The sequence below is a fragment of the Dipodomys spectabilis genome, unplaced genomic scaffold, assembly GCF_019054845.1.
Source record: "Dipodomys spectabilis isolate Male_0828 unplaced genomic scaffold, ASM1905484v1 ptg000067l, whole genome shotgun sequence".
Lineage (NCBI taxonomy): Eukaryota > Metazoa > Chordata > Mammalia > Rodentia > Heteromyidae > Dipodomys > Dipodomys spectabilis.
The window spans coordinates 8468437-8494036 of NW_024870744.1; the positions used below are offsets into that span (position 1 = coordinate 8468437).

The 25600-nt window shown below is 62.5% G+C and overlaps 1 protein-coding gene across 1 annotated transcript in view; it reads right to left on the bottom strand.

Moving 5' to 3' along the window:
• Positions 1–20994, bottom strand: part of Notch1 (notch receptor 1) — a 45731-nt gene extending 24737 nt beyond the window's left edge. Inside the window, exons 1-4 of the mRNA XM_042680955.1 lie at positions 20922–20994; positions 19249–19327; positions 2423–2685; positions 1573–1911 (exon numbers count right to left, since the gene is read on the bottom strand). Of these exons, the coding sequence (XP_042536889.1) occupies positions 1573–1911; positions 2423–2685; positions 19249–19327; positions 20922–20985 (745 nt within the window). The 5' untranslated portion in view covers positions 20986–20994. The remainder of the gene's footprint in view (positions 1–1572; positions 1912–2422; positions 2686–19248; positions 19328–20921) is intronic.
• Positions 20995–25600: the final 4606 nt, after the last annotated feature.

A 25600-nucleotide genomic window follows, 5' to 3' on the forward strand; every position in this document is an offset into this window, starting at 1 on the left:
CTGCTTGTTTCCCTGCTCTCGGAGAGCCTGGCTCTGAAGCGGGGTGCCTCGGCTGGGCCTAAGCCTGGGGGCTGCCCTGGGAAGTGCGGAAGACTGCGGGGGGAGCCAAGTGGAAGCCCCACAGACCGGTGGTCCAGAGCCTCTGCTTGTACAATGCCTCCTGAGAAGTGACCTGAGGGGGCCCAGGAAGGGCTGGGCTGGGCTGGGTTCAGCTGGGTAGGGCAAGGCCACAGTGACCCCCAGGGCCCAAGGGTGCCCTGCAACTCCTCAGGCAAGTCCCTGGAGGCGGGAAGTGTCTCCTATGATGACAGAGGGGGCCACAGGGGTCACTAGCTCCTGAGGGCTTGGCATAGGGGCTGCCTGCGTGAGTCCAGGCTGAGTGGGCGGTGGGCTCCTCCGTCCCTCCCTTGGAATACCAGCCCCTCTCATTACGAGGGGTGGCCTGCCCTTCCCGCCTACCCGCACGGCAGCCCTCTAGCTGCCCTGGGCCCAGGCAGTGGCTTGAGCGGCTGCAGGACACAACTTGTCAGCACCCACAGCCCTGCCCAAGGCCCTCACCCACCTGCCCAAGGATGTCCTCCAACAAGGGTGCCTGCTTCTACCTCCCCAGCCCCCCAACCCAGGGAGCGCTGTGACCCCGAGGCCACCCAGTGACTTTTCAGGAAATGTGTAGGCCAGCGTCTGCACGCAGAGCCTGAGCAGCGGGGAGCTTCCCCTTTGTGGGGACCAGGGTGGCCCAGGACAGAGGGCAGCCATGGAGCCATGTACTCCAGCATCCAAACCCGCTCCCACTTCCTGAACCCTCCTCGCTTCCTCTAAAACAGCACATGTGCAGCTGACAGACAAGACTCTCAAACTCCTGTCTTATTTTTAGAGTCGCAGCAGAATTTGCTCAAACAAGAACTGTGAAGGTGAAGGAGGGGGGCTCTGCCTACAGCTCTGCCCTCAAGAGAGACAACAGAACCACTGGTAGGGAGCCCCTGCCCCACCCGGCCCCCACTCCACCCCCGGAGCAAAGGGGAAGCCCTTGGGGCTGCACACACCAGACCCTGGGCGCACAGTGACTCACACAAGGAACCTGGGCTGGGGGGGCGGGGCTTGTGAGCCGTTGTAGACTCACACTCAACCCAAGAGGCTCGGGGCAGGGGCAGGGTGCCACGGGCTTCCAGAGGGCAGCTCTGGGGAGGGCCCCAGGGAGGGCACTCCTAAGGGAGTCGTGCCCCCAGCTGTCCAGATAGCAGCAAACAGTTCCCCTGGGCAAATGGGCCGGAGAGGGCCTGGAGTGGCAGTGCCACTGCAGATGTCACGGTGGCGGTGGGTAATAACGCTGACCTGGCACTGGACCCCGAGCCGACGGGCACCCCACTCAGATCTGCCCCATGCCACACGGGGGCTCCCGCCCCCTCCCCCCCCCTGTCCGGGCCTCAGGATGGTCTCCGGGCTTCCTCCCTGGGGAAGCGCCCTCCACACTAGGCACCCCGCCTGAGCCCCTCGGGATTGACAGCGGAGAATGGCCCGACTGCACATCCAGGCCAGCACGGTGCGCGGCGTGGCGTGTGGGGCAAGACCTACCCGGCAAGCAGGCGCACTCGTGGGTGGCGTCCCCGGTGGGGCGGCAGGTCCCCCCGTTCTGGCAGGGCGAAGGGCTGCAGGGCACGTAGGGCAGCTCGCAGTGGGTCCCCCGGTGGGTGGCACGGCAGGTGCAGTGGTAGGAGCCCACGTCGTTGTGGCACGTGCCCCCATGGCGGCACAGCCCAGGGTTCTGGCTACACTCGTTGACATCCTGCCTGCAGGTGGCGCCATGGAAGCCAGGTGGGCATCGGCAGATGTAGGAGGCCTCGAAGGGCAGGCACTGGCCGTTGTTGGCGCAGGGGTTGGAGGCACATGGGTCAGCCTGCTGGCACGACTTCCCTGAGGGGGCGTGGAGAGAGGCCAAGCTGCACCACCCATCCACGTCCACAGCCTCTGGCAGCTTAAGCCACCACGGAAGCAGCAGCCTGGGATCAACCTGCAGTACCATCTCCCCCAGTTCTCGGGACCTGCTGCAAGATGACCACCTTTCTACAGACAAGGGGCATCAAGGACAGCCAGAATGTGGGGAGTGGGGGCGGCCCTGAGCTGAGACCAGCGGGTCTCCTCCCAGTCCATGGCGAGCCCAGGGCCCCCGGCAGGGAGACAGGGCAGGCCGGGGCTCCACACGGAGCAGGGACAGTTCACGTGGAGCCTCAAACCAACAAGCGTGGGGCTGGGAAGGGCGGGGGCTCTGGAGACTCCATGCTGATCGGAATCTCAGCTCCTAGACGACCTCTAGCCGGCAGATGGCACAGCTTTCTCAGAGCACCTCAGTCATGCAGACAACTGGGGCCGGGGCGGGCCTGGGGGCGAGGACGTAGCCGGGGTCTGCTGCCTCCTCCATGCTCACCTGACCAGCCAGGGGGGCAGCGGCACTTGTACTCGGTGAGCCTGAGCAGGTCGCACGTGCCCCCATTGCGGCACGGGTAGGTCAGGCAGGCGTTGTCCAGGGGTGTCAGGCAGAGGGGTCCGGAGAAGCCCAGGGGGCAGCTACAGGCATAGTCCACCGTGCCGCCACGGTCCACCAGGTGACACGTCCCGGAGTTCTTGCAGGGAGTACTGAGGCACGGGTTGGGATCCTGGCATCGCTGACCCACAAAGGCGCCGTTACAGCTGTTGGCAGACACACGGTGGTCAGTTCCCTTTGGCCTCCCACCCTGGGCAGTGGATGCAGTGGGCTGAGGGAGGAAGCTGCTTGCTGGGCCCAGGTGCCTTTGAGATGATAGAAGGTTCTGGTAGGAGTCAGTGGTGGGGTTGCACAATGCCACCAGCCTGTTGGCTTTAAAGTGGTTAGTTTCACTAAGCGAACGTCACTTCAATAGAAACAAATAATAACATCTATTAATTGAGACAGGTAAGACTAAAACATTCAAAAAAGACCAGCTTGGATTGTAAACACAAGCAGATGTGTGGGTCCACGCAGAGGAAGAGGAGGAAGAGGAGGGGGGGGGAGAGGAGGAGGAAGGAGAGGAGGAGGAGAAGGGGGAGGGGGAGGGGGAGCAGGCCCAGCCCTGGGGGAGGGGCGGGAGCTTTGTGGAAGTCCTCTGGGAGGCCACAGCTTTTCTTTTCCAGCTTCTCCATAATGAATATGTATCACTCCAGTAATAAAAGAGTTCATGGTTTCTTCGACTCAAACATCAATAGCATAGCAAACGCGGGAAGCAGTGCAGACACGGATGGATGGATGGATTGGCTGCCCACTTTCTTTCTACTTGGGGTCCCTTCCGCCAGGGAATCTCATACTAGGAGGCGGGCTGGCAAACCCAGCCCCCTCGGCCACGGAGGGTTTCACGACGCGTGCCCGGGCAGCCCCGGCTGCAAAGAGAAGCACCCCTTCACACCTGACATGTCCAGGTGCTGTGAGGGGCAAGCTGTGAGGTGGCCAGGTCCTCCCTGGGCAGCATAGAGGGGTGCAGTACCCCCAGGCCTGGTCTGCTGTCCTGGCACTGACAGGCTCCGTGTGTCTGCCACACCCCAACCGTGTGCCCCCTCCCCCCAGCCTGCTCCACCACCTGCAGGTTTCTGGGCCATAAATCTGAATCCTCCCTCCAGTCCTCCCACCCCAGGAGGGCTGTGATCTTCCCAGTGGCCAAGGCTTCTCAGGCAGAACTGCAAGCTTCAGCCCATACCGGGCCCCCAGGCCGCCCAGAGGGGTGCTGTGTGGACAGGACCCTGCAGGCCACCTGTGTGCACCAAGCACATACTCCAGGTCTACCTGGAATGGGGGGGGGGGGGGCTGCCCCTGGCCAGCAGGCCCAGCACCTGAGGCTGGAGCGACACCCCCCCCCCAAACCGGCCCTCCCTTCCTGCCAGGCTGCTAGAATCACACCTCCGTGTGAGTTGGGGGAGGGGGCTCCTTCCACGGGCTGGCGGGGCTGTGCTAGCAGCAAGGCTTCTCTACTGTCCCAGGGCCTGGAGGCATCTGTCCACCCTGGGCTTTCATCTGTGACCACAGCTTGGGTAGGAAGGGCACAAAATGGCCACTCGGCTGACCATCTGTTGCTAGAAGCCAAAAGTCCCAAGCCAACTGGCTTAAAGAAAACACCCCCCACCACCACACTCCCACCCCCTGCTGCCCTACTCCTCCTCCCTACCCCCCTACTCCCCGAATTTAACTCCCCGAATTTAACTCGGCCTTCACTGTGGCTCCTACCCAGCGTGGGAAGCAGTGGGGCTGTGGGCAGCTGCTCCTCCCCTCCCCACCCCCTGGGCCCTGCCACTCGGGGAGCCTCGGCGTCCACACCTGCCTCTTGGGGCACCCCGGCTCTGGGCATGGCCTCCACTGCACACAGATCCAGTTACCAGCTGGCCTGGACAGCCACTGGAGCCTGGGACCCGGCAGGACAGGCTGGCCAGACGCAAGCGGCAGCCCTTCCCATCAATGCTCCTTTGTCAGGCGGGAGCTGGCCTTGTCCCACTTGGAGAAAAGGCTTTTTTCTTTCCCAGCCGCTGGCGAAGTCACGGAGGGGGGTGGGGCAGAGGGACCTTGATGATCAAAGCCGGGCTAGAGCTGGCCACGCACACACGAATCCCCGCGCACTCCGGGGGCCCCTTGGCCAGGCAGGTCAAGGCTCCAAGAGGCAGGAAGCCTGGGGGGTGGGGGCCCACGGGCTGGGGCTCCATCACTTACTCTAGAGCGAGCACCACGGACCCCCAATCTGAGCAATCCTCTACTAAGCACCCAAAGGTGAAGACAGTGCATGCGGCTGGCTGGCCAGGTCTTCCCCGCCCACATACGCCCCCTAACCCTCCGGCCCCCGGGGCAGTGTCCGCCCACACCCTGAACGTAGACCCCAATGAGAGGTCTGTGGGAGAACTGGCCTGAACTGGATTCATCCTTGTTAACATGGCTGCATCACGCTGGACCAGCGAGGGTAAAATATGCCCAATAAATCAGGCGTCGGCAGCATGGGCAAAGGGCGGCCGGGAGCAGGTGCACTCGTGGAAGGCACAGCTGCTCTTGGCAGGCCTGGCAGGCGGGGCGGGAGCCTGGCAGGCAGCAGCGGCTTCCATGGGGAATGTGGTGGCTGAGAGGCCCCATTGTGCTCCACCCTGCCACCCCAGGCTCCGGGACACCACAGGGAAGGCACGCTTCCTGGCTGGGCCTGGCGGGGGGGCCGCGCCAGCACCTTCGGCCACAGAACAGGCAGGGCCCAGTGATGGACCACCCCTAAGGTGCCAGGGCCAGGCAGAAGGCTCTGAGAGGGACAGCTGAGGGCCCTGCCTCTACCCCCGCCCCCACTCGAGCTCAGGGAAGCTCCAGCCTGGCCTGTCCACAGTGGGGGCCAAGGCCAAAGACAGCCGCCCCCTCCCCTCCACACACTCGGACATCCAGGAGGTAGCAGGGCCTGCAGGCTACAGCCCAGCTGCAGTCAGGGCCACCAAGAGCCCCGTGCCCAGCTTCTCCACGCCCGTGCCCTAGCTAGGAGCAATGGCTACTATGGGGCCCGGGGGTGTCGCATGCAAAGCCTCACCCAGCCAGGCTCCTGCTCAGTGACCCAGGCCACCCTGTGCCACCCAGCCAGGGCAGCAGGGAGAGACTGGACATCTTCCAAATGGAAAGCCCAATCCTCCCTCCATGTGGCAAACACCGCATGCCTGCCCCTGCGTGGGGCGGCGGGCTCACGGCGGGCTCACGGCGGGCTCACGGCGGGCTCACGGCGGGCACACAGCCTCACCAGGTGTGTGCCCTTTCCTCTTCCCTCCTTTGCGCCTCAAAGCCCCCATGAGTCTACTTTGCCTTCTCTCCTTCCACTCACTCGGTGCCCGTGCCGTGGGCCTGTCCGTGCTGGCTGACAGCAGGGGAGTGTCAGGCAGGCCGGGCCCAGGAGGCCTTGGAGGGGCAGCGTCCACTGCGGTCCAGCCCAGCACCAACGGCCCCTGTTGCCCCACAACAGCTGCCCCTAGCTTTGTTCGCGGCTGCACTGTTTCCACTGTGCCGCCTTCCCCTCCCCGGCTGCCACTCCATAGAAATGTGACTCCAGAAGCATCCGGGGGCAGATGTTGCTGTGACCTTTCACCCGGGACTAATTCTAAATTGTGCTGTTTTCCTTTCCAGACTAAGCGGCCATCTGCTACCCCCAGGGGACAGATGACAGCTCCCTCTGCTCCAAAACAAGGAGGGAGCAGAGGGACAAGTGGGTGGCTTAGTGGCTCTTGTCCTCAATGGGTTTATGCAGTGGGGGGACAGCCAGGCCACAGGTAGGCGTGGGGCTTCTGCTGGTGCTGAGCTGGCTGGGGGGAGGGGGTGGGAATCAGAGGAACTTGGGGGAGGAAGGAACTCCTCTAGGAGCAGGGTGGAGCTTGTGGGCCCTCTGGTGTGCCCAGCTACTGTACAGCTTGGGTGGAACACTCAGTTTGGCCTCAGTTTCCCATGAGTGTAATGAGGGGTCCAGAGAGTATATGGTTTGGAGGAGAGGGCTCAAAAGGCCTGTACAGCAGGTGGTCAGGGGTGGGGCAGGGCAAGGGCTGGGTGTGAGTCACCCATGTGACATTTACATACCCCTCCCCGAGATGGTATTCCCCACACCTGCCTAAGGACACCAGGCCCACCCTCCAAAACCTGCTCCAAAAAGCTGCCCCTCGGCACTCTCCGGTGCCTGGCCCCAGATGTGTGGTCCCAAGGGTGGATGGGGTCCTATACCTGGCAGCACGGAAGAGGACGGCACGCACACCTCAAGTCCACACCACCTCAACTGTGCCGGGAACGTGGCCACCTGCTCTGGCCCCTTACCCTGTGCCACCTCCACCCTTGGTGCAGCAGGAAGGCATACTGGCCTGCCTGCCCTTCTCTAGGGCCCTGGCCTCAGCCTGGCTCCTGGCCCCTTTCTCCCCGAAGCCCAGAGTCCTCCAGCAGCACAGTGGTTACTTGGGGCTAACACACTGTCTCCCAGACGCCTTCCTCTCCTCAAGACCAGGCCACACCCGGCCAGAGCCTGTCCAGCCTGCCACACCCTTCCTCAGCCCCAGCGGGGAAGTCTGGGACCTGACCAGTTGGGAAGCTCTGGGTCAACAGGTGCTGGCCAAGTCCCCAGCCAGGGCTAGGGACAGCCTCCGCTCCGGCCTGCCCACATCCTTGTCCCCAGAGACGGTTAAGCACTGCCCTGGCTCCCAGCCTGATCCTGCCCTGCACCTGAATCCCCAAGCCAGGGCCCTGCCCCAGGCAGCTGTCCACCTGTGAGTTGGGCGAGGGACGTGTCGTGACCCTGTTGAAGAGGCAGAGGCAGCTCAGTACTGAGCAGGATCGCAGTGGGTCAGCCCTGGGGCTGGGGTTCCCGGCTGCGTCTCCATGACAGCAACAATCTCAGCCCTATCCCTGGCAGAGGTGTGAGGGAGGGGTACTGGGACCTTATCCCCTCCCCTGAGCAGGGAGAAGCACAAGTGTCCCTTCAGGGGGGGCATGCACTCACAGCATACCACACACAGCATACCGAGCAGGAGCTCTACCTGAGGTCACTTCCTGTAGAAAGAACAGATCTCCTGGGGGGGGGGGGGGGGGCTGACAAAGCCCAGGAAACTGAAAACCCTCCCGGCCCACAACTCTAGTCCCTCCCCTCCCCAAGCCCCCAGCACAAAGAGCTGTGACACACAAGGTTCCAGAAGCCTGCTGGGGCCTTTGTCCAAACACCTGTCTGAGGGCCAGCCTCCTGGGATCTAGCCTTCTGCTTCCAGCTTCCTTTCCCAGGCTGATGGGAGAAAGGCACACAGGCATGGAGGTGCCCACACAGTCCAGGGCACTGCGACCCTGCAGCCGCCGCCTGTGGTCCCACCTGCCCCAGCAGGGACAGGCAGGCAGGGGTGGCTGAGGTGTGGTCTCCCCCACTCCACCCGCAGTGCGGCTGCTCACCACCTCAGGGGTCCCTTAGGAAGGTGGGAGGGCAGCGAGGGCAGCAGACTGTCCAAGGCCCAGACTGGGGGCCACGCAGGCCTGATGCACACAGGCCCAGCCTCTGCTCTGAGCAGAGGGCCAGCAGTGGGCAGAGGGGGAAACTGAGGGCAGCTAGGGCAGGTGCGGCATGCCCCGAGCCCGGGTCTCAGTTGGTCCAGGCTTTCTGGCTCAGAGAGCTGTTCCCAGCAAGCTCAGCTCTTTTGTCTTCAAATCTTTCCCCCCAGTTGCATCCTCGGGTGTTTAAAATACACTAGAAGAGGAAGCACAGGAAAGGCAGCGGCTTCCTCGCCCGCTCGGGGAAGCCCTTTGTGTGGGAGACGAACGGGACGAGCCCGCCCGCCCGGGAAGCCCCCCGCCCCAGTGTAGGAAACAACGCCCCCCAGGCCTGCTAGCCACTGCGGCCACCGTGGGAACCAGTGTGCCCCTGGGAGGGGACAGAAAGGCCCCTGCAGGGGTCAGGCAACTTCCTGGACTTGACAGAGCTGGAATGGGCAGTGGGAACCCCATGGGGCAGGGGTGGGCCCCACGAGGCCCCCCCTGCTGGAGGCACCAGGCACCAGCACTCAGCCACTTGAGTCCATGTGCTCCTGTCCAAGTCTTTTCCCACTTGGTCTCCCCCCTAAAAAAACAGAGTCCTGACCTGCAAGCAAGGCTAGAACGCCCCCCCCCCCCCAGCACCGGCAAGTTCTGGCCATCCTCAGTGGCCTGAAGGTCCGCAGGGTCAGGTCTTTCGGCTGGAGTCTGAAGCTGTCAGGAGCCCAGGGAAGGTCACTTCTTGCTGCCGCTGGGTTCTGCTTTCTCGAGGGGCAGAGCCCAGTCCTGGGCCGCCCAGACCAGACTCGAAGGAAACCCACAGGCACCGGGGCTGGGTCCTGCCGGAGGGCTTAATCCAAAACTCGATTCATTAATCCAGCAATTGCAGACTGAGCTCCACGCCAAAGCCAAAAATGATCTTCTGGCAACTTCCACTTCTGCTTCCCCAAGGAAACACCATCAGGAGAGAAGGGGCAGGAGCAGGCCGCGGGGGCTGCTTGGTCCCCTCTCAGGGGCCAGGCTGCCCCTCCGCCAAGTGGGCCATGTGAGGCACTCGCTCACAGGTGCCTAGGCCCACATCCAGCCAGCCCGGCGGCAGAAGCTGGGAGCGGGGGCGGGGCAGACACCAAGGACCCCCCCTACACACACACCTGTCCAGGAAGAATGGAGGCCACGCCCCTCCCGGCTCTTCAGGTACTCATCAGCTACAAGGCTGAACTTCCCGGGCCTGGTGTGGGAAAAACCCGCAGCTTCGGGCAGCCCCCGTCCTCCCCAGCCCATCGTGCACAGCCAGGTGCGCACCACGCACCCCCTCCCCAGCTTAGCCATCCTCACCCTCTCCTGCCCTGTCCTAACCTCTCCAGCTGCTGGCAGGAGGCCAGAAGCTCCCCGGGAAAGCCTTGGGGGGGGCTCCTGGCACCCCATGCCGCCCTCCCCACCCATGGGCCTGGATCTCGTCTGACCGCCTGAGCTGGGGACGGACGGCGGACAATGTGTTCTTACATGGAGGAGTGGCTGAAACCCAAAACCCAGGTGGGGGGAGGGCTCTGAGAGAGAGGCCAGGGGTGCCCTCTGGTGCCCCTGCTTCCACCACCTGTGCCCCCATGCCGGGAAGAGTTTCCCCAGGCCTGTCCAGCAGAAGAGTCACCTCGTGGTGGCCAGCATCCTGCCAGCACCCACAGACACGTTCCCGTCTCTGGAGGACAGCCGCTGGCCGTCTGGGCAAATAAAGGAATGACGGCCTTTGCTTCCTTCTCCCATGAGCTCCCAGGAAACCCAAAGGGCACAGAGGTGCGGACTGTGTCTGGGCCACCCCCCGAAGCACAGGGTCTCCCTGACCCCACCTCCTCCCTCGCCGATGTGTGGAGGGGTGTTCCCAGACAGGGGACCCCCTCTGCCCTGTCACACCTGGGGGACACTGGTGTAGGCCGGCCCAGGGACTTGTTTTCTGTGGGAAGCGTGGGGCCCTCAGGCTGGTCCTGCAGGTCCCAGACCTGTTGCTCTCACAGGAACCATGCAACACAAAAGCGCATGGAAGCGCCCCACACCAGCGCGTGCCTAGCCCAGCGACGGCTCCCGAGCCTGGGTCAGCCCGCCCACAGTGCGCTCCGTGTGAGGAGACAGGAAGCAGACAGGCGCCCACGGAGCCCCGTCCACCCACCACTTCTGGTCATCTTGTGCACCTCGACAATGACCTCAAAACAGACCCACCGCCCCAAGAAAAACGAAGTGCACCAGCCAGCAGTGGCCTTTGCTGTCCATCTGCTGCCCTGTGAGGTCCTCCCGACTGCGGAGGAGGAGAGTGAACACAGCCGGGAAGCAAGGGCTGAGGCCACAAGGCCCACTCTGTGGAGGACACCACCTCCTCCCCATGCGCTGACCAGAGTGCCACCCTCTGACGGGAACAGGGGACCAGAAGGCAGCACGTTTGGCTCCAAGTTCAAGTCTGGGGGTCGGGGGTGAAGGGGGCGGGAGTGAAGGGGGCGGGGGGTGAAGGGGGCGGGGGTGAAGGGGGTTCAGCCTGGCCTTGGATCCCTGCAGAATGGAAGTCTGTCCTATCTCTAGCCCACAAGCAGCTGCCCAGCCCAGGAGCTGGCCACAGTCCTTGACACAGCCTGGCCTCTGGTCCCATTTGGACCTCAGAGAGGGCAAGGCCCCCCTTGTGTGACCCTTGGCGGGGGGCTCCACCCTATGGAGCGGCCCTTTGGTAGGACGGAGAGACAAGAGGCCAAGCGGCAGAAGCACCTCACACGGCAGTGTCTGGGCCAGCCCTGTCCACCCCCCATCTTGGCTCAATATCTGCCTCGCTGTCTTACCGAAAGCTGTCAGGGAAAAACTCGCACACTGGAAGCCCTGGCTTGTCCCCCCCACCCCGGCCTCACTTCCAGTAACTGTTGTTTCCGCTCCCCAACAACTGACACCGAGAGGAAATGGTGGGAGGCAGGTCCGTAGGCCGCGGCAGCCCTCTGTTCACCCGGCCCATCTTTCCAGCTCTAGACACCCACTTTCCTTTCCTATGCTGCTCAGCATAGGCAGCCTGGAGGCCAGGCCTAACGAGGCCAGGGTGCCTCCCAGGGCCTGGCCTCTGGGCAAGGGGTCCCAGGCAGGGTGCATTCCATGCTGAAAGCTCTACCTAACGTCGGCACATCAAAGCTGGGCCCTGGGGAATGATGCCCGTGCGCACAGCCTTCCTCCCCTGGGCTTGGCTAGACACAGACGTGTCTCTAGAAAAGCTGAGGTCCCTCTGCCAGGTTCCCGGCACACACACAGGGAACACCAGAGCCCGGCTGCAGCCTATGCCTAAGGATCATCCGGCAGGAGGACAGGCCTGTGTCCTCCACGGCGGCCATGTGCCCTGTCCCTGGTCTAAGGACGCCCGGGCTGTGCATCCGCTCTCACACAAGACTGACAGGGCACAGCAGGCTCCGCCCTCAGGCCTGCGCTGCTGCGCTGGGGGAGCTGGCCTGTGCTGCTACCTGCAGGGCTGGGTTTGCTCAATCACCAGATAACAAGGGGCTCGTTTACCCAGCTTAAAAGGACAACCACTTCAGACACACAAGTGACACTCAGGGCAAGTGACAGGCAATCAGGGACAAGACTGCCAGCAAGTTCTCTTATCTCCCTGTTGGGGTAACGCTGGGACCTGCAGCCTGTCCTTCCCTAGGTGGGCCTGGACCATCCTTGGTGGGGAAGTGCAGCTGGGGTGTCCGAGGCTGGGGGAGGACTCTGTGGCCCCCCACCTTGACAGGGCCAGCTCTCTGTGGTGTGGGAAGAGGAGAGGCTCCAGGTAGTGGGCTGGCCTGACTCGATCCTGAGATGCTGCAGTCATGCCCTGGGGTGGGTGTGCCTGGCAGGGCTGAGGGCTACAGGTGTAGCTCAAAGCTTGGCGTCTCTCCCCCCCTCCCCAAAGGCAGGCTTGGGACCAGACAGATGGCCTCCTTCTACAGCAGGACTCCCTGCTGGCCAAATCAAAGGAGACCTCAGGCCAGACCTCAGGATGCGGCTCCAGTGCCTCCCGGGTCACTGAGACGCCCAGCTCAGCTGCACAAGGACTTTCCAGGCTCCCAGCTGCCGAAAAGGGTGGGGTGTCTGGCAGGATGCAGTCTCCACCTGAGCCGCAGAACAGCTGCGCGGTGAAGACGCAGGATGCGGGTCTCCACCTGAGCCGCAGAACAGCTGCGCGGTGAAGACGCAGGATGCGGGTCTCCACCTGAGCCGCAGAACAGCTGCGCGGTGAAGACGCAGGATGCGGGTCTCCACCTGAGCCGCAGAACAGCTGCGCGGTGAAGACGCAGGTCCCTTGGTGTCTGGGACCCACTCAGTGAACATCGGCTCGGCAAACTGGAAGAGGGCGGTGCTGAGCCCAGCTAATTCACTCCAGAGTATAAACGCAGTATGTTCTGATCCCTGAGCCAGGCAGAGAAAGCTGGGGCTGCGGGGCAGGGACACCCCCGACCACTTCTATCTTGGAAGCAGTGAAAGTGGTGGCCTGCAGCAAAAGGCTCCGCTCAGGACAGTCAGCTTTTCTTTTTCCCTTTTTTTTTTTGTAACTTTATTGTTGTTATCAAGGTATTGATAAGTCAGATAGACAGGGCAGTGGCCTGCGTTTCACCCCCAGCTTCTCTCTCCCCCGTCCCCCGTCCATGCCCGGAGGCCATGGAGTTCATTCTGCACGTGGTGCGTACGCTCATTCACCCTTCTTTCCACCTCTGCACCTCCCTCTGCTCCAAAAAGACAAAAACTCAAAAGCAAAAACACCACTGCCAACAAAACCCCCATGTTTCCATTTCCTAGAATTAATTTTGATAAACAGTATTTTAAAAGTTCAGGAGTTATGCCTTTGAGTTCCTAGCCTGAGCACAGGAGGCATCTTTTCTAGTCCCTCCTGGACAGGGAAGGACACCCTGTAGAGGCCTGTAGAGACTATAGGCCTCTTCGGGGTCACCATCTGTGCCTGAATAAAAAGGCTCTCTGTGTGACCCAGCCAGTGGCCCTGAACTGACCCCCAGGCCAACCTCAGCTCTCAGTGCACAGAGGAAAGACTGGACAAGGCAGGTGGGTACCTACATCCAAGCTTCACATAGCACTGCCCACACACAGCGTCCTTCCACCTGCAGACGAGCCAGGCTGCTCCGTGTGTGCTTCAGCCCAGGCCCGCGGCAGGCCCGCATGCTCGGCTGCCCCCCTCCAGCTCTGCCCTCGGTCAACAGTTTAGGCCAGCTTCCCATTGCTGGCGGAGCAGCAGGCGGTGCTCCATCAGTGTGAGCCTCCCAGCTAGGTGAGGCCCAGGCTGCCTTGTCCACCCCGCCGCCCCGGGTCCAGCCAGCCCCGCTCCCTGCACTGACCCAGCGCGGAGCACATGGGCTCTGCCAGCTCCTCTTTCTGACTGGAGGAGAACGTGCCAGGGAGCTGGCAAGAGCTTCAGAGTGCGTGGGTCCTGAGCAGGGTGGGGCGGGGCGGGGCTGGGAGTGTGCCAGGGCACCTCCTGACTCACAGAAGGGATAGCAGGTCCCACTCTGGGTGGGCACCTGGGCCCAGAGATGAGCTGAAGATTCATGGAAGACATCTCTGAGTGTCCACCAGCCCCTCGCCCACTTGCCCGGGCCAATGTCAGCTAACTGCACAAGGATTCCAGGGCCTGGGCCCACCTCTGACCAATTCCTGACAGCTTCAGGTGGCTAAAATCTATCCGCAGTGCAGTGAGGTTCTCACCCTCACCACAACGTGAACAGACCTTGAAAACACCGGGCCGGCTGAGAGCCAGCCGTGGGAGGCCATAGATCAGTTTCATTCATAGGAAAGTCAGAACAGGCCAATCGGCAGAGATGCAGGGCAGCACGGCGGCAGCCAAGGCCTGAGGGAGGTGGCTTAGCAGACAAATGCTTCGGGGTTGATGACGTGACATAGGGCTATAATCCCCGCTGTGGGGTGGGGGAGGACGGAGGTGTGAGGCTGAGTACAGAGTGTGGACAGCCTATGTCAGGATTCTTCCATGAAGTCCTAGGGCCAACCCAGAACCCTGGGGTTCCCCAGCTACTCTAGAAACTAGGGCACGAGGTGAGTCCTGAGGTGGAAACGAGAGGCAGATTCAAAGCGGACCCCAGGTGAGATTCTGGGAAGAACTCCAGTGCAGAGGAAAACTGTTCATTCCACAGCTGGGTTGTTCTTGCTGTTCAGGGTTTTGTTTTTTCCTGTGCTGGTCCTAGCGCTTGAACTAGGCAGGGGAGTGGTCTCTGACTTTTTTGCTCAAGGCTAGTGCTTGCCACCTGAGCCTAAGCTCCACTTGTGGATTTTTTTTTTGGGGGGGGGGGTAGTTAACTAGAGATAAGTCTCATGGACTTTCCTGCCCGGACTGACTTCCACCTGTGATCTTCAGATCTCAGCCTCCTGAGTAGCTGGGTTACTGACATGAGACACCAGCTCTCAACTTTTAAAATTCAGCTCTGAACAAATGCAGCAGTGGTACTCACTATACACTATGTTGAACATGACCTATACAACTTGTGGGCAGGGACAGGAAAAAAAACTTGGAGAGAGCAAAGGAAGGGGTGACATTGTCCAGAAAGAAAGGTACTTATTACCTGACTGTGTAACTATGTAACTGTAACCCCTCCGTACATCACCTTTATGGTAGCAATTAAAAAAACAACTGTGAGAACACAGGCTAAGCATTATAGCTCAAACCTGTAATATGCACCTATGAGGGAGGTAGAGATTAGAAGGGCAAAAAATTAGTGAGATGCCATCTCCAATCAAGAAGTCAGATGAAGTAGTGCTCGTAATCCAAGCTACTCAAGGAGGTTGTAAGTAGGATGATCTGTGATCAAAGCTACCCAGGTCAAAAACGCAAGACCCTGAAAGAACACCTGTAGTAAAAAAGGCTGAATTCAATCCCAGTACAACCAAAACAACAACCAAAAACAACAAACAAACAAAAGCGAGTTCTGGAGCTGCATGGTACTGGCAGTTACACAATCCTGTATTACTAAACACTACCACAGTCTCAACGGTTAAAATAATTTGCCAGCCAAATCAGTTCTCAGCACCCTGGACTCTCAACAAGCAGGACAGAGTGGGGTGAGAAGATCCTGCTGCCCTACACCCTGCCAGTCACGGATACACACACACACCATCCTGGAGGCCAAAGAGTTGACTATGTCGTACCAGAGCCCAGCGCCCACAGAAAGCCTCGGCCTGCAGAACCTGTCTAGACACTGGGCTGGACCCAATTCCTGGGCACTGCTGCCTGCTGCCAGCATCATACCGCTGACTGACCTGTTCTCTCCCACAGCTCTCAGGGGCCTAGAGCCACCTAACCCAAGCTCCTCGTGTGGAGGATGAAACCAGGGCCAGGGAGGAGACATGATGGGGGACAAGGGGATTTGAACACACAGCTAACCAGAGCCAATTGGCCTGTGTGCCTTCCAGGCTGCGAGTGCCAGGGTGTGTCCAGCCTGGGAAACAAGGGGCTCAGACACATCCCGGCCCAGTCACATGCCCCGAAGCCAGCCGCTCGTTAACGAGGGCGCTGCTTCCCCCAGCCTCGGCGGGGGGAGCAGTAAAGTGCTGGATGTGTCTGTACATGAAGGCCAAAGCTGACGCAAGCGGGCCTCGGGTCCCTGCCCCGAGCCCAGCTCTGACTGCTCAGCCTCAGTTTTTCCCACCTGTGAACTGGGGCTAAAATCAGCAGGCTAGCCAGCCAGCCCTGCTGGGTTGACGAGGCCCGCGAAGGCGGCTCTGTGTGTACGGAGCTGCGATAGCACACCTTCACAATCGGCCGTTGGCGCTGCCTCTCAGGGTATAAAGACCAGGCACAAGGCGGGACAGGTTCCCTCCACGCAACAGGGGGCGGGGCCCCTTGGCCCAACCTGGCACTGTCTATTATAACCTCTCAGGTGGCACCATGGTGCCAGTGCCAGCCTACACCCAGCCCAGGCCATGACACCCCTCAGAGACCCCTCTAGAGCCCCCAAGCCTGGGAGGCCTCAGCACTGAGCTCTGTGCCCCAGCTGCTAGCACCTCCCTGTTCAGCACCCAGACTCAGGGCTTCCCCTGCTTGCCCTGCCCTCCTCCTGCAGAACACACAGCTAGGCTCCTACAGCTCTTGCTCTTCGTTATTCTTCGTTCAATGGAAACTGTAGGCTACCCTCCAGAGGCAGGGCTGCCCACAGATGCGGCTTCCTTCACACACACACACACACACACACACACACACACACACACACACGCTCCAGCCAGGCGCCCTCCCCCACCACCCAGGCCTTTCCGGTGCCGGGCCTACTCCCACAGGTCTGGTGGCAGGTGAGTCTGTGGTGTCGCCTCCCTGTCTGAGTCCTTGAAGGCCAAGTGCTTCGCAGACAGGAGGCCTAGGGACAGTGTCTGCCTTCCCCGAGGGACAGCAGGAGAGACAAGTGACTCAGTGGAACAGCAACAAGACCAGGTGACAAGCTGCGCATGGCTCTCTGTTCCTTCCCTCCCAGGCCTGTCACTTCCCGCCGAGGTCACGCCCCAGCCCCGCTTCCTCAGAGGGACACCACAGGGCCACTTCTCTGGGCCTCTCTTCTCCTACTTCTTCTCATGCCTGGTCCACAGAGCTCCCCAGCTGGGGGTGGGACCCAGCACAGCAGGCATGCAAGAGTCCCTCCATGGAAGCGTGAAGGGTTGCCCAGTGCAGCATCTCCAGTCCAGAATCCTTAAGAAACTCCAGACACTCCCCACATGTGGCTCTAGACGGTACCCACCAGGCAGCACCTTTGGGATTCTCTGGATTAAGGAATTAGTCAACTATACATCTGCCAACGAGGTCCCTGACGGAGCCCTTCAGCTCACCCGCACATGCCACCGAGATGCCAATCATAGAGCAGCCCTGCTGTACAGATGGGGAAATGGAGATGTGGGCAATCAATGACCCACCAACACTACGGGGCTAGTGAACAGCAGACAGGCCACAACTGCTAGCACGCACAGCCCCCAGATTTCCCTCCCAGCTTCTCCAGGTGCTGCCAGGGGCTCCTGGAAGACCTCCAGCAACTGCAGCCTCACTGCAGGTGCACGCAGTGACCCAGTGCTCCCGGCCTCTCTGCCCCCACTGTCGAGTAGGACTTCACTCAGATGGACAAGGGTTCTCACCAACTCTCCCCACCAGCAGCTGCCCAGAGCTGTGCCCCGCCCACACACAGGGTTCAAAGGCAAGCTTCCTCACCTGCCACAGCCCAAGAGGCCTCAGTGGCACTGGTACCTCCTGGAAAGCTTCCTGACAGCAAAGGAATCCAGGTTTTCCCATTCCCGAGCCTGGCACCCCACAGGCAGCAGGAGGAAAGGCTCCTCTCCCTCGGTGGATGGCATGATTCACCGACAGGGTGCCGGCACATGACCCTGTGTTTCCTAGGTCCTTCTATAGGGCAGCCAGCACTGCACAAGGTTATGGCTGGGTGCCAGAGAGGGGTCTGAGGAGCTCTAGCATGTGCCCCAGGAAAGAGAAACAGGTCACTGTGTGTACTCTGGGGGAATCCAGACCTGCACACGAGTATCCCCAGCCGCCTGCTAAGCCCCTGCCCGTGTCTATCTACAACTAGGCCTGGCCATAACTTTGGTCTCCAGCTCTGTTGGCCAGAGGTCCTCGCATCTACCCCACTTTCTAATTGGGTTTGCAGGGTGTGCACAATGAGGCTTCTGTGGGCAGAGCTCTGCCAAGCTCCAGGCCAAACTGAGGCAGCTTCCTGCTAAGGAAGGAGTGAGTGTTAGCTCCAGTGGACCAGACATGAACAGCACCAAAAGCTTACAGGGCTGGCAAGTTTGAGATGTAGGAGACGGGGGCCCACTACCATGAGTCTATTAGCTTGAAGCATCTTAGCCTGGATGCTGGAGGCAGGCTACTGCATGCCAGGCTGCAGCCATCCCCTAATGGGACTGAGACAACCCCTCCCCCCCCCCACCTTCCCCAGCCCAGCAGCCTTCCTGCCCACCCACTCCCAAGTCTCGGGCAGAGGTTCTCAGCCCTGCCCTGTACTGGTGAGAAGCAGGCAGAGCATGGTCTGCCCTGCCCTGCTCTGCGGCGGGGAAGGGGGCTGGCTGCACATTCTGGGAAGCCACGCATAATTAATCACACCGCATTAATCGCCTCCCAACAATAGCCCACTGCACTTCCCAGCTGTCGGCCTCTGAATGGAAGGAAACAAGATTTAGGGTATCAAGCGTCCGTGAGGCCTCGGCAAGGGGAGAGAGGGGCCCCAAAAACGCCAAGAAAAAAAAAAGCAGTATGCATTCATTAGCGTCTGACAAAGACACAATCGGCTTTGTCCAATAAACTGCTCACAGACCTGCTTAATTGGCCTCAGTGTGGGGAGGGGAGGGGGAAGAGGGGCAGCCTGCCCACAAGCAGGGCACAGGAGGCAGCGGAGCTGGGGTTGTCAAGGGGATGGGCCCTTCAGCAGTTGGAATGAGGGCGTGCTGAGTGGGCTGGAGCCGGCTCTGTCTGCAGCTCCAGAGCTGGGGGCCAGCCTGCGTCTCCAGCTCCTCCTCATCCTCACCAGGGACAAACTCAAGTTGAAGGCCATTGGCTACAGCAGAGAAACTTCTCGCGGTTAGCTGGTACTTACAGGGCTCCAAAAGGATTTCCCAACCTATGGCAGGCAACCTCCCGCCTCCAATCACACCCATTTTACAGCTGAGGACCTGAGGCAGGAAGCCAGAGGCCTGAAGAGTCAGGAGGTGGAGCTGCAGCTGCCAGGACAGAAACCAGACTCCTGGCACTCACCCTACAACCTACCACCCAGGCAGGCGGAGCCAACGAGGACAGTTCTAACTTCTCCAGACCTCGCCCAGAGTCCCAGAAGTGTGCAGGGGGTGGGTTTTGTTTTGAAAGTCTCCTGCCAAGTCACCTGCCCAGTGGGGGGCTTCCAGGTGACAGAGACAGGTTAAGTACTCCAGAGCCCCTACAACCACCAAGGGTTTCTAGGGACTTTAAGAAAAAGTGGGGCCTGCAAATGACCCCCCCCCCCAGGCCTCATGAGCCTGAAGGTCCCACCAGGGAGTGTGGGACGGAGGCCACAGAGATGCCCAGGGCTGCTCCGCATGCGGCACACAGCATCATTGCTAGTGATTAAGTAATTGCCAGACTTTGTCCAATAAAAGTCAGCACGTGACTGCCCAGCCTTTCGGCTGTCTCCAGAACACAATGACCCAGTGTTCTGTCCCCAGAAGGTAGGGGCTCTGCTCCCACAAAAGCAACAGGTCCCCAAAGGGGCAGTACTCACACACAGGCCTCTGTGCCATTGACCACTTCACACCTCCCTCCATTCAGGCAGGTCCCACTGGGCTGGGAGCATCTCAGACCTAGGGAGGACAGGAGAGAGGGGTCAGCCCAGGCTCTGGCCCTGTGACACCCCTACTGCTTGTTACACTCTAGATATGATGTGTCACCAGCCCCAAATCCTTGCAGTCTGGGTGCTGGGGGGCGGGTGGGGGGAGGGAGAACCTCTGTAACCCCCGGGGAGCCAACATTCCGTCCCCAGAGACATAGTCAGGACCTGTTGCCTGTTGAGGCAGCACAGCTCACAGCAAGAAAGGGGTGGACAGCAAGGGGAGATCCGGGGTGACTGGGCTGCTCCTCACCAAGGCCGGCTGCTCATTAGGAAACTGGGCAGGGCTGGGGCTCCCAACCGGCCACCGCCCTTGTCTTGAAATTCAAACATGAGATGCAAGGGGACAGCCAGGGCGGGTGGCCACCACACTCGTGGGAAAATGCGACAGCTGCGGAGCCCGCTGCCCCGCCCGCCAACAAAGCGCCGGCCAGGGAATCAGAGCGGCCCATTGTCGGGCCAGGGCCGCCTCCTGGGGCATCGGGGCTGCGCCCAGCCCTGCCCCGCCTCCAACGACACCCAATACCCGCCAGGGCATCTCCAGGGGCCGCCAACCCCCCCAGCCCCTCCGGGGCGTCTCCCGGGGCCGCCCCCCCCCAGCCCCTCCGGAGCGTCTCCCGGGGCCGCCCCCCCCCAGCCCCGCCGGGGCGTCTCCCGGGGCCGCCCCCCCCAGCCCCGCCGGGGCGTCTCCCGGGGCCGCCCCCCCCCAGCCCCGCCGGGGCGTCTCCCGGGGCCGCCCCCCCCAGCCCCGCCGGGGCGTCTCCTGGGGCCGCCTCCTCCCACCCCCGCACCCACCGACCGGCCGAGGAGCCCGCATTTGGAAGGCATTCCACCCCACTCTCAGGAAGGGGCCGCTGACCGACCAGGCCTTTCCTAAGGGGCTGCAGAACTCCGGGGTGTCACCAGGGGCCCTGCTTTCTGTAAGAAGGCCATTCTGTAACCTCCAGGGGACGCGAGGAACGGACCCCCGCCCCGAGCTGCGAGGGGTCAGACGCCCCAAATCCAACTGCGCGAGGTGAAGTCAGCGGCCCCGACGGCGGGGCCTCCGCGCACCGCCCGCCCGCCGGGTCTGCGAGCCGGCTGGGCTGGGGACGGCGACCCGGCGTGGGGGGCCGCCGGGGGGCCCCGCGGAGCGGGGGGCGCGGCCTCCGCTCCCGCCCGGCGCCGGCCCAGGCCGGAGCGGCATCCGGGACCCCGCCGCGCGCCCCGACATCCGCCCGGCGCGGGCTGGAGGCGAGGAAGAAGGAAAATAAATGGCCCCAAGAAGCAACAGGAAACCAACCCCAAGTCGATTCAAACCGAAAAGTCGTAGGCAGGCGGCCGGCTCCGGCGGCGAGCCCCGGCGGGGGGCTGGCGGGGCCCCGGCGCCCCGGGCCGGCCCCGGCGCGGGGGAGGGGGAGCCCACCCGGGAGCGGGCCGGGGGCTGGGAGCCGCACCCCCGCCGCGCCCCCGTCCCGGGCCGCCCGGTCCACTCGGCGGCTCACCCCGCCGGCTCCCCGTCGGCTCCAGCGCGCGGCGCTGCCCAAGTTTGCCCTGGCGCGCAGAGTTGCGGGCTCGCGGGCGCTTACCTCTGGCGGCGAGCGCGGGCAGCAGCAGCGCCAGGCAGAGCAGCGGTGCCCGCGGCGGCGGCATGCCTGCCCGCCCGCCCGCCCGCTGCCCCGGCGGCCTCCGGCGAGGGGCCGGCGGAACTCGGGCGCCCTCGCGCACTGGGGCTGCCCCGCGGGCGGCGGGACCCGCGGCCCTGACTTCCGGAGGGGAGGGCGGCTCTGGGCTCTCGGGGTCTCCCGGACTCGCCGCGCCCCGCGCCCCGTGCCCGGCGGCCCTGCGCTCCCTCCCGCGGCCGAAGCACTAGTGAGAGCCGGGGCCGCCGCGCGCTCCGCCCCCGCGGGGCCCGCCCCGCCCCGCCCCGCCCCGCCCCCGATCCCTCCGCACCCCGCGCCCCCAGCCGGCCGCGTCCCTCCCGGCGTCCCGCACGCCCGCTGCCTCCCCTGGCCGGGGCGCGGGCCCGAAGCCCGGGGACCCGCGGCTGGGGACTCCCCAGCTCCGTTCCGGGGGCGTCGGGGCGCCGGAAGCGGGCGCTAGGGACTACTTCTTGCTCGAAAGTTTTCGGAAGCTTGAAGTTTGAGCCGGGACTGCGGAGGGATCCGCCCCTGCCGTCGCCTCCCGCGGTGACATTGGACGACGATTTGCATCTCAATGGCTCGGGAGGCGCGCGGGGCGGGGCGGCGGGGGAGCCGGGGCGCGGGGACCCGGGCCCGGCCGCGCCCCCGGTGCGGGGCCGGGGCGGGGGGCCGCCTAGCGCCGCCGCGGTCAGCACCCCGAGGTCCCCCGCGAAGGCTTCGGGACGACCGAGCCTGGACTTCCGGAGCACTTGACCCCGCAGGGAGGCTGCGCGACGCCGCGGGCTCTGGGGCTCCGGATGCCCCACGGGAGCCGCCCCGGGCCGGCGGCGCGCCGGGCGGGTTACGCACCGACCTCCCAGGAGAGACCCGGCCAGACGCGCCCGGGCCCCGTCCCTCCCCCTGGCCCCAGCCCCTCGGCCCAGGCTGGCCCGGGAAAGCCGCCGGTCGTTGGCCCCGCGGCCCGCGCGGGCGCAGCCTCTCCACGTGCTCCCCGCCGGCCCTTTCTCCACCTCGACGCCAGGCGCGGGCAGCCCGGGCCAGGCTGGGTGAGGCGCCTGGTGCCCCTAAAGGCCTGCCTCGGCCCCTCGGTAACCAAAGTTTAGTGGAGTCCGGGTCCGACAACACCCCCTTTCCATCCCAAGGCCGGGAGGGGACCAGCCCAGCCGCACACCCACGGTAGGGAGCCAGGGGAAGGCCCTGCGGGGGCTTCGAAGGTAAAGGAGACCTGACAGAGGGGGCCCTGAGGCCGTCGACTGCACCAGGCCCAGCGCGGGAAGCCTCCTCGCCCCAGGTGGGCAGACCCACCTCCTTGCTGGTAAACCTGTTCCTCCACGCCGCCAGTGCCAGCCAGACCCCAGCCACTACTGCGGGAACCCTCTGCCCTGCTCCTCCCTGCGGCCGTCCTCTCCACTGCGGAGGGAGCCGGGGTAGCAGCTCAGGGTCAGTGCCCGGGAGAGGAGGCGCCCAGAGGCAGCCGAGATGTTTATTTAACAGCCGACAGCCCGGGGGAGCAGTTTCCATAGAAGGAAGGGTTGGCTGGCGGGTGCAGTTCACACGCTCAGTACTCCGTGTGCCACATCCTCCCCCATCTCGGGGGACTGGGAGCCTCAGGGTCCTTGAAGTGCTACTCCTGCCAGTGAGCTCACGTCCTGGCCTTGCATTATGCCCCAGGGCCTCAGACCAGCAGTACCAACTACCCAGCCTGCACTGGGGGCAAGGTCTAGGCCTCCCAGAAGGGGAGGGGTAGAGCTGGGCAGCAGCGCCCTGGCCCTGCCTCCACCTTATGTCCATTGGTGCCTACAGCGTAGGCCTCTGTCCCTTGCCAGCAGTGAGACCCACTCAGGTGTCAGACCCACAGGTGCAGAGGTGCAGGTCACTCCTCAGCCAGGTGGGGCATGGGGCACACAGAATGAGGAAAGCACAGGCCTCAGCCTTCAACTGCTTCCCCCAAACCCAGAGCTGGAGCAGCTTGGGGCTGCTGAGACTCAGCCCCAGGCCTTGGGCTGGAGATTCCTGGCCTTCTTCCCCACAGCCTGGCTGTGGACACTGGAGGTGTTAATGAGATGTGTGCAAGGCACCCCATGGAGTTCCAGAGACCCAGGGGGAGGTGGGGGAGGGTGGAAGCTAGGACCCCTAGATTTCTAAGGTGCTGTGCAGCAAGGCCCCATCAGTGGGAAATCAGACCCCTAGTGGGCCTCTGAGTCCTGTGTCCTGGGCTGGTGGCCCAGCTATGTGCCCAGGGAAGGGGCACATTGAGCAGACACCTCTTCTCTAGGAGTCACCAGAGGGTACTAATACGCTCTCACCCCAGGCAGGTTCAATCGGGTCAGTCACTGGGGGCTGCGGGAGGTGGGGAGGGGACAGCTGGGAGGCCTGGCAGCCTAATACCTTCAAGAGCAGAACACCTGTAAGTAATGCAAAAGTTTCCCTGCCCAGGTACCGTGTGCCATGGGGGTCTGGGAGCCAGGGGTGATGGTTCTCCCAGAGGGGAGCATGGTAGTGATTTGGCTGTCCTGGGAGGAGGGCTGTTTAAGGTCTTGTCTGCCATGCTGAGATGGGGTCCTTTGGGCCTGTCCCTGCTAAGTCCCAGCCCCCATGAACACACACTCTGGAAGGTTTGCTGACTGACCCATGACCGAAAGAGGGTGAAGGGTGAAGGAATGCGGAGCGGGGGTCACTGAGAGTGGACTCCGAGTCAGTGCTTTGGCTACCTGGCCTCCCTGGGAAGCTTCTGGTCATTTGACCAGCCTGGGCTCACCTCCGCCCAGCTGCAAGTATTGGGAGATGACTTGCTACCCTGCGGCTGCTGCTCAGGAGGTCCAGGGAGGAGGAAGAGCATCTCAGAGGAGGCCCAGGCGCTGGCAGTGCGCTGCCCGGGCAAGTCCCTGCACAGGGCTCGGGGCCGGTGAGCCGCAGGAGTGGGCACCGAGGCTGCAGCACTGGCCTTCCACACAGGATTGGTACCGTCACTCCCGCAGTGACCTGCAGGATGGGCAGCACAGGACTGGTTGCAGGTGGCAGCCACCTGCCTGTCCTTTCCTGGTGGTCTTAGGCCCACCTGCCCAGGGGTCTCAGTGCTTAGAGCACAGCCCCTGACTGTGGATTCAGGAAAAACAGCGGGTAGTCCTGGCATGTGCTGAGAAGGAGAACCCCACTGGACTTTTCCAGGCTTTGGGGTACCTCAACTCCTCACAGTACCTGTGGTGGGGTCCCCTAGGGGTCAGTGACTTTCCTCTTCCTGGAACCTGCAAGAGATGGCATTGGACCATGGGATTTGTGCGGGTTTGGGTGTTTGCTGAGGAGCTGGGTTGGGGGCTTCATGGGTGAGGAACAGGACAAGGTGGCTGGGGGAGGCAGGACTCTGAAGCCAGCACCCCTGGGCAGGGGCTAAGCACCAAGGAATCCCAGCCCATGCCTACTTCAGGGAGGGGACCCAGACTGAGCAGGCATGGTGCCTGGCCTTGCTTGGGGCCGCCTCCACCTCGGCACCACTAGCCCCACACGGCCTGAGCCACTGGGGCCCAAGGACCCCCGCGGAGCAGGAAGAGGGCAACTGCCACCCTGTCTGGCCAGCTTCCAGCAGCAACCCAGAACTTTCTCCAAAAAGAAAAGGCCCCAGGGGACGAAACCGTGAAGCCACGCCCCCCGGGCTTGGTACCAACTCAGCCTCCACCATCCTCCTGGCTGAGTCACTTGAAAAGCCAAGTCCTTCCTCACCCCTCCCCATCACCCCTCCCCACTTCCTTCCCCCCTCCCTCCCGTGTTCCTTCCTTCCTTCCCTCTTCTTTCCTCCTCTCCTTTCTGGGGGGCTAAAAATATCTGGAAAGCTACCTGCATAAAAGAGTCCCTTTTCACTTCTCCAGGGACTAGTGTAGCTTCCAGAGGAAAGGCCTCTGCAGCGCAGGAGAAGCCCTGAACCCCTGAACACATTGTGGCCCCTGCGCAGGCTGGGCTGCGCCCTCCTCGCCCCCAGCCAGCTGCCTGTGGGAACCCCCAGCCAGAGCCGCGTTTCTCACGGGCTGAGTTTCCTGGAATTTGCTCTAGACACATTCAGACATGTTTAGCGCTTCCGTCCCCCACACTTCCCCCACACAGCCCCCCTTTAAAAAGAAAACTGGCCTGGAAATTGGGGTTTCAGTTACAGGGAGCACAGGGAGTTATGTTGGTGGAGTAACTCGAGCGCAAACATCAGCAGGTACCGCACATCTGTGAGCTATTTCTAGGTCTCGGGGGGCCGAGTGGGAGAGGGAACCCCCCCACAACCCTTAAGTAAGACCAGCATTCTTCTATATTTTTTTTTTGCCTTGACAGCTAAGGAAAAAATTTGCCAAAAACCAGAGGCTCTGCTGAGGGATGGCGTGGGAATGTTAGTCTAGTCAGCCTTGCTCTGGGCCATTTAAATAAAAACAGGCACTTCGGTGGCAAATGCCAGCTGCATGTAAGAGCACTTGGCGCCCCTGGGATGGAGCCCGGAGAGGTTTGCAATCTCTCTCCTCTTTCTCTTGGCCTCTCGGCTCCTTATGGCAATCAGCATCTCATGGTAAACATTGGGTGCAATAATTTTCCAAATCAGCAAAGCAAGTCCAGTCTTTAATGTGGTGGGGCGGGCGCTTTCCCAGTGGAAG